The sequence below is a fragment of the Capsicum annuum genome, chromosome 11 (assembly GCF_002878395.1).
Source record: "Capsicum annuum cultivar UCD-10X-F1 chromosome 11, UCD10Xv1.1, whole genome shotgun sequence".
In the NCBI taxonomy this organism is placed as follows: Eukaryota; Viridiplantae; Streptophyta; class Magnoliopsida; order Solanales; family Solanaceae; genus Capsicum; species Capsicum annuum.
Window position 1 is genome coordinate 4,416,997 of NC_061121.1, and position 8,597 is coordinate 4,425,593.

General features: G+C 34.2%; 1 protein-coding gene across 1 annotated transcript; it reads right to left on the reverse strand.

Annotated features, from left to right (window-relative positions):
* Positions 1 to 547: 547 nt before the first annotated feature.
* On the reverse strand, positions 548 to 6,288 carry LOC107848311 (probable splicing factor YJU2B). The gene is made up of 7 exons (XM_016693048.2): positions 6,104 to 6,288; positions 3,114 to 3,176; positions 2,929 to 3,008; positions 1,969 to 2,077; positions 1,699 to 1,858; positions 1,372 to 1,535; positions 548 to 1,271 (listed from the first exon to the last, which is right to left on the reverse strand). The coding sequence occupies exons 1-7, from the start codon at positions 6,104 to 6,106 to the stop codon at positions 924 to 926; spliced, it is 927 nt and encodes a 308-aa protein (XP_016548534.1). The 5' UTR covers positions 6,107 to 6,288; the 3' UTR covers positions 548 to 923.
* Between the last annotated feature and the right edge of the window lie 2,309 nt (positions 6,289 to 8,597).

An 8,597-nucleotide genomic window follows, 5' to 3' on the forward strand; every position in this document is an offset into this window, starting at 1 on the left:
ATCATGCAGAAATATAAATTTTGTAAAGAATAAAAATCTCAAGAAGTCCAAATAAGTACTCGTAGCATAGCAAAAGAAGATGTACACACTTGTCTAGGGTAGAATAGCTGCCTCGATCAAGAACATAGCGAAATGTGATACTTGCGTGTGATATCATTTTGGATTTGATGATGGTAGCGAAATGTGATACTTGCGTGTGATATCATTTTGGATTTGATGATGGTGTGGAATGAGGGTAGAATGGTCGCATCGATGAAGACCATAGCGAGATATGATACTTGTGTAAATTACAGAATCTCATCTATCATAGAGCTTTTGCATGCAATTTGCGCCCGAGGCCCTAAAAGGGAAAGCCTGATGCACTCAACTTTCACCATGCGCAAGGGTCCAATAAAGGATCAGACCACAAGGTCTATTATACGCAGCCTTGCCCTGCATTTCACCAAGACAGCTCAAACCCCTAACCTCCTAAACACGTGACAACTTTACTAGTTGCGACAAAACACCATGTAATTTTTACTTGAAATTCCTCATATGGTAAATTCTGTAGAATCAAAATATGAAATTGGATTCAACCATCCATTCAAATAACTGAATCAAATTCCAAGAACCTTTTTTGTATGCTGAGGCTAGAATTACATTACTCTATTTGATTACACCTCTAGCTTGTTATGATGGATACAAATACTATAAAAGCCAGGCACAAAGCATATCACTCTTTAACACACAACAACTCTATACAATTAGTAACTCAACTAATTATAAGTAAAAGGCAACAAATTTTAAACTCAATTCTCGATCGGCCAGGTTAACCAAGAATCTAAAATATTGACCGGAGAAAGCATAGATGAAACGACAGCTTCCTATCACGACGAGGAACCAGTAGCTTTGATGCAGCAGACACGTTTTCCTCCACTGAGATTCTAGCTCCGAATGCTTCGAAGAGCCAGAAGATCTTTCTTAGATGAAACAGTAGCTTCAGACCATGATGAGGGCTTAAATCCTCCAACCAGCAGCTTAGAAGCAGCAGACGCGTTTATTTTCCTCCTCTTAGATTCTAGCTCCGAATGCTTTGAAGAACCAGATGATCCGGAAAAAATTGAACCAGAGTATATCATGGCTCGTTTATCCCTTCTGTTCCTATCAAACTTATGAGCAAATTTAACACTTGCAGCAGTTGCGGCATCCTCTGTAGAAGGTGGTAGTAACCTAATACCAAGTCCTATTTTCTTCGAAGCAGCCTCTTCTTCAGCAACTCTTTTCTTTTGACCCTGTATACATTGCCAGAGGATGATAAGGACTCAAATGCCGGGCATAAAGGAATAAAAGAGAAGAGTGCACAAAACCAGCAGTAAATTTTTAAAAACAAACCCTAAGCTTGGCTCGGAGAGCCTTGTTCATCGCATAATCATCTGAATGTCTACTATCAGACACTCGCTGAAGACGAACAAGTACAGGCTCAGCTTCTTTCTTCTTCTTCAAGTCTTGCTCCTGGTGCTCAAGGCGATAAAAAGGATCCACCAACTTACTTTTATCTGGATAGGGAAGTAGATCAGTTATTAGCATTCCTCCTAATAATTACAGTTCATTATGACAAATACTGTATGAAAAATTGCAAGAGACTTCTATGCCCTGTCAATGCAATAGCAACAGGAATTCATCAAGAAATGCACCAAACAATTCTTCAATACAACTTACCTTCATCGACTGGGAGTACCAAGGTTTCGGCATCTTCAGCATCATATTCTTCGGTCTTCTTTTGAGCTCCACTAATAATAACATAAGCACAGTTTTTTGGATCTGTTTGAATGACGATTTCATGCTTGCAGCATGCAGATTTCATAGTAAAGCTCCATATCTAACACAAGTAGGGAATTACAATTAGCAAACAAAAAACAAAGAGTCATTTGATTTGAGCAAAGTTTGGCGTACAAGTGAGAATTTTGACTCATTTAACTGCATCATTACCTTTGTGGAATAATAATTTCCTACTTGCTTCTTCTCAGCATTGAACCTCACACCCTTGGCAATCATCGACTCACATCCTCCACACCAGATATTGAATGGCATCTCAAACCTATTAAAAAAAGGATATTATCATTTTGTAGTGAGTGATGATGCTCATTAAAACAGAGCTATACAATAAAAAATCCATGAGAATACTAATAAAAAAATGATGTATGAGCAAGTCACTTTATTTCTCCCTCCTTCGTAACTACATGGATTTATACCATTATCATTTCCGAGATATTGAACTTAGTGAACTAACAATGTTGTCAAGCGGGACATTTTCAAAAGTTTTGGATTCCAAGTATGTAACCATTATGCCTATCGATGTCAATTGAAGCGAAAAACGACATCCAGTTAAAGTTTCAATGTGTTAGGTGATTCCTATTATTTAACTCAGTCCAAAAATAGGATCATGCTAATAAACTCTCCAGGTTTAGCAATTATAAGGCCAAGGAAGCAAGTCCCACTAAGCCTCTATTTTCTCTTCTCTTTCTATTTATGCAAGTAATATGCATTAGAATGTTGTATGACATGCATGAAATGCTTTCCTGAAAAATAAGGAAGGTTTTTATGAGAAATTCATTAAAGTTGAAGTTTAACAACATGGTAAATCCCACTTAAATTTTTTTGGGGGAGAAAATTGGATAAAAAGGAATAAGATTTAGGTATCTTAAAGGTCTATTCGACACCAAGGCAATAGGTATCAGATGCAATACAATGGTAACATCACTTTAAATTCTTCTATCAAAAAATACACGTCCATTTTGTTATGCTCCTCATCCAGATTATTGGCTACTATACTGTTCAATTTTAATTTCTTTTTACTGTTCAAAATGTTAAGGACCATTTCTGCTGTTACAGTGCTCGGCTTTGGCACCCCAATGGACAAGTAAAAGTACAGAATTTTATAGTCAGTACCTTATAATTAAAATGCCCTGGTCTATCTTTCTTGCTCTTTCTCGGAGAGCATGCTGACCATGGAACTTGTTCAGTGAACCCTGAAACGAAACACGAATCAGTAACTAGCACTCTTTTTTGACTCCAATATTCCACCAGATACAGAAATGCGAGGAAAAAAAAAAGAACAACTTATATCTATTTACCTTCTTGGGAGACCATTCTGGAGGATAGTAGAAGTTGTCTGCCCTAGCAGCTGCAAGTGAAGACTGCAAAGCACATAAAAATAACAAACAACAATTTAGCACCAGCATTTCGAGAGTTTAAAGGAAAAGATGAAGAATGAAAACTCAAACCTAAAGTATATAAGGGGCTTAGGCAAAATTTTGCTGGAAATTGTGTTACTTCACCAACCGTACAGTTAAAGATAAGTCTTTTGAACAGTTATTTATCACACAACGATGACTAAGATAGATAAGAATACAAGAAAATATACAAAGCTCACTAGTGAATTATAAAGCATTTCACGATGTAGGATGGGTGAAGAAAGAAAAATCTTACTGAAAAGCTAAGAGCAAGTAAGAAAGGAGAGATAAATGTCATATCCGCTAGGAAGAAATGACTGGAAGGCCTTACACTCCATATAAGCTTTCTCAACCTCTCAAGAAAAGGACCAAAAACAAAAGAGTAAAACTTCCTCACAACCTCTTACAATCTTACAAAAGAAAGAGGACGCAATAAAATAGTTCTCAAAGTGTCAAATGCAAGAGCATCCAGCCCTTTTTCCTTCCTCTATCCTTACATGAACCAAACATATAATTAGAAGGAAGGGATCAGAATTTCATAGTGTCATAAATTCTGATATTGATAGCCTATTGTTTAGAACTAAATAGTAAATACTACTGCGTAACTTAACAACTTGTTTGGATGGTTGTCACCTATTGTATTGTATTGTTAGTTCAAATACAATTTTTCTTTTGATTATTACTTAAATTTTATTGTATGTTTCGTTAAATCCATAGTTATGTAACGATGAAAAGTCCCATTTTATGTAACGACAGATTTGGTTTATAGATCGCATCATTACCTTATTTTTTTTCCTCGCATCTTATCTATATTTATTATCTAAAAATCATATTTTATCCTTTTACCTTACCTTTTTATATAGTTCTACGTAGTAGCCTACTTTTCTTATAGGTTTGTCCTACAAATTGCTCATGCGTCACATTATGTAATGACAGGAAACGATAAAATCTATCCAAATATTGTATTCACCACGATGACACAGTACAATACAATACACCATGATACAGTACAATACATTATGAAACTATATGTAACAACCATACAAACGTGAGTCCTTTTTCTTGTTGGTTTCAATAGTATGGGAAATCGGGGATCGAGTTTCAAGCGAGTGAATCTTCTTTCTGTTCGAGCTTGGACCTATCTTCTTTCCATAAAGAAAGGGGCTATGAGTCTTGCCAGTTCGAAAGTGCCTTCAACGGAAGTCTCCAAATTCGCCCAAATTACGATCCCTTTCCGGAAGGGCACCATAGCATGTTGGGGAAATAATGAACAAAACCACTCCCTTGGTTGGGGCCAGTAACTCCTCTATCCTTTCAGTTTTTTGATTCACAAGTCTTTTTTATCATCACTGTTGGAATATTTTTGTTGATAACTTGGTCAGTGTGATTCACAATTTCTTTGCTGAAAGCACTGTTAAGCCGTAAGATTGAATTGCAATTTAATTGCCCTTATTCCGAAAGTCTATATTCCTACTCTTTCACCAAGTCCGACGCACCATTATTTATGGGATAATCAATTGTTAGATGGAAAACATAATCACATAAATCAAGCAACTACAAACACCTCAATCTCAAACTAACTGCTATCAGCCATATGAATCCTCTATATCGATTAATCATTATTATTAGACTATTTTTACATTGTATGCCAATACACCATAACCCTCATCCTTTATCTGAACTTAGGACCAATATGCGTTGCGAAACTCACCTAGCCAGAGCTAGATGCCCTAATCAGTTAACAGCTCATTGATGTTTTACACGTCATGTGTCAATAGCTAATTCGAACATCACCCATAGTTCTTTACCCTCCCCAAACCCCACTTTGTGGGAATACACAGGGTAGGTTGTTGCTTTTGCTGTTGTTGTTGGTGTCTGGGTAGCTTGCGTGCACCTCGACTAGTTTCACGAGATACCTCCCACCAACACAGGTACCAAGGTATAACTAGGTAACTCTATCTACCAAAGCTAGAACAGAGAAAGAAACCACCTAGTTTTGTCTATGTCAAGATTTGAATGTATACTTAACTCACTTCTTTGACCACTAGGCCACACCCTTCGAGTGCCATCACCAATATTCAGCATGGTATTGTTAAATTAAGCTAGATCTGTAAACCCCTCTTTGTAATCAAGTTTTGATTTTAAAAGTTGCTAAAAAGGGAAAGGGTTATTCTTTTTAAAACGGACTAAGAAGAAAAGTAGGTCAAACAAATTGAAACAGAGGGAGTAATAATCAATTGGAAGAAACCATAATCACATAATTCAAGCAAATTAACCACACCTCAATCTCAAACCAGTGGCAGTCAGTCATACGATACTCTATATCAATAGTTCAATACTCGACGAATCTTTATAATTAGACTATTTTTACGCTGGGTATCAACATAAGCCACAGCTAGATACCCTCAAATAGCATCACTTAGGTTACATCTTTTGCTAGATTATATTTTGAGCCGGGGAGCTACCGGAAACAACCTCTCCACCTCACTTCTAAGGTAGAGGTAGTGACTGCGTACACTCTACCCTCCCCAAACCCCACTGTGTGGGAATACGCTGGATCGCTACTCTACACGTCATATATCAATGGCCAATTTGAACATCACACATATTCAGCAAGGTATAATTAGGTTACACTAGATCTATAAACCCCTAATTGTAATAAAATTCCCAATTATTCATCAATCAATAGCCAAACTAGAACATTTAATCATATGTTAGCTCAAAATAAAAAAAAAATTAGGACAATTCATAAGTATATTAACAATATTTACAGACAAACCATATTCAATTACGCAGAAATCTCAACAATTAACAACTCAAAATCAAATTATATAAACCCTAGAAGTTGTAGTACGGAAATTTAAATGAAAAATTAATTATGATTTACGTACCATTTTTTGATGTTCAAAGCTTGAATTTTTTGATTAATACTTTAGATCCTTTGAAAATTCAATTTGGGGATTTTTCGCGTTTTGATTGTAATTTGGGGACTGTTCGATGCTTTTATATATGAATGGAACGGCATCGTATAGGGAAAAGGCGGTAAAAGCCCATTTTGTACTTTTATTGATGGGCCTGGGCATTGAGAATCAGCCTGTAGTTGAGTAGGGTTATTCTCAAATATAGACCCAAATTAGGGTGACTTTTAAATTTTAGCAGTAGGGTTATTCTCAACTATAGATCCAAACTAGGATGGCTTTCAAATTTAGCCCCAAAGAAATTTGTTTTGTTATAATAGCCCTAACTTGTTAAGGCATATTTTCTTGGACGAAAATATCGTCCTGCAAGCCGTTAAATCTCACGCTTCTCCTTGCACTGGGAATCGTCACGTTTCTCCCTGGTAATTCAAAAACATACGTTAATAGATACTGCTTTGGATTCATAAGTTGTTATTATTTTGTCCATAATTGTTCGATATGTGCTCGAGGAGAGTATTGTAGTTCATTAAATACAGAATTAATTTGCAGATGCACCATTGATTTGACAGCCTGATTTACAGTTATGTTAACAAGGTAACTTCCATTGAATTTGCAACAGAATAAATAGGTGAGATAGCAAATGGTAGGTCTACTTGTTACTGTATCTGTCCTCACTGTAGTTTCTAGAAGCATCATATCAAGATGATTGTAGATCTGCACTGAAAATGGTCATACTAAATCGATTTTTTGGGATGTCCATTACATTTTGCAAACTTCTGCAATAGGCAATAGATTCTACTTCTTCATATTTTCTCTGTTTTGTTTAGACAGTCTTGAGTTTAACACGCTACACTTCTGATTGTATATTTTCTTTATTCAAGTTTTCATATTCGCTTTTTCATTAATTAGTTGATTACGCTACTTCCAACTATGTTTGCAGGTTTCTCTGAGATGCGGATTGCATATTACTCTTGGAGAGGTGCTAAAGGTTATCGATTTACTGCCATCTCTGACTATTGAAGTCTTCAAACTTCATGTAAACTCTCAATGTAGTTACTAGTTTCTGTAATGAGTTTTGTGATAGTTTGTATTTCTCACACGCGTTCTGTCCTTCACACTTTCAAAAACTTCTGAATGTTGAACACGCATCATATTTATAAAATTTTTTGATTGTATCCGGTGAGGTGAAAAATATATTCAACAAAGCATTAACCGAAAGCCTGAAAGGCAAAGCAAATACTAAAATAATAAGATTCTTAGTTTAAGAACTAAGTAGCCGTTTGACCATGAAAACTAAAATTTTTCGGAGTTGGAGTTGAAGTTGGAGGAAATTGGAGTTGAAGTTGTGTTTGGCCATGTCTTTTTTGAAAAAAAAAATTGACTTTTGAAAAAACTTTTTAAAATATGATTTTATGCCCTAACTTTTACAAACTATCAAAATCACCCAACTAAAATTTACCTAAAAAAGAACACAATTAGCCACTATTATAAAAAATAATTACATATACATGGACATATTTAATGAATTTCAATTATGACATATATAACATTTACATTAATAGCCGTTTCTCATTTTTGAAAATTTTAAATATGGATGTTATATTAACAGATCACTGCTTCCTGTTTTTTTAGGTAACAAATATTATCTTTCAAACAAATTTATTTTTTTAGGAATTTATTTAATTTATTTCCTTCATTTCCCGTTCCTAAAAAATAGGAAATGATGAGTTGTTATTAAATTTTAGGGTGCCGCTAATTTATTTCTTTAATTTTCTTATACGTGAAATATTTTACTGTGTGTGAATAAATTATTTCTATGTAAAACATGCTTTGCATATTTATGGTATATTATATCATATACCATAAATATATAAATATACTTAGTATGTTTCTTTATACTTTGTATTTTTATATATGTGTGTATATGGTATATGCATGGTATAAACTTCATATATAACATACTTTGTATATTTATATATGTATGTATATGGTATAAACTTTATATATAACATACTTTGTATATTTCTATTATAAATATAATACTTTATATATTTATGAACATAAATATAAATAAGCAGTAAAATAATATCTTAAATAAGGGAGAAAATTAAATAAGGGATAAAAATAATGATGAGAGAGAAAAAGAGATATATATTAATTAGGATAGCATTAAGTTTGAAATTATAATTATCTTATTCTTTAAAACTGCTATATACGTAATATTGAAAAAGTAATGTTATAAGGAGAGTTTTATGTAAAAATTTAAAAGATTGGGGTTATATGTAATAATAATAAAAGTTGGAATTGGAGTTGGAAAATTGTGAAAACAACAAAAACCTGTTTTCCCTTTCCAGAAAAATTTTCTGGAATTATTTTTCGAATTTTCATGGCCAAACACCACAATTTCCAACTCCGATTCCAACTTTTATTATTATTACATATAACCCCAATCTTTTAAATTTTTACA

Coding starts and splice junctions, on each gene's coding strand:
- LOC107848311 (XM_016693048.2), bottom strand. Junction 2,078..2,928: donor CAGGGCATTTTAATTATAAG/GTACTGACTATA, acceptor TTTTTTTAATAG/GTTTGAGATGCCATTCAATA. Junction 1,859..1,968: donor GAAATTATTATTCCACAAAG/GTAATGATGCAG, acceptor TACTTGTGTTAG/ATATGGAGCTTTACTATGAA.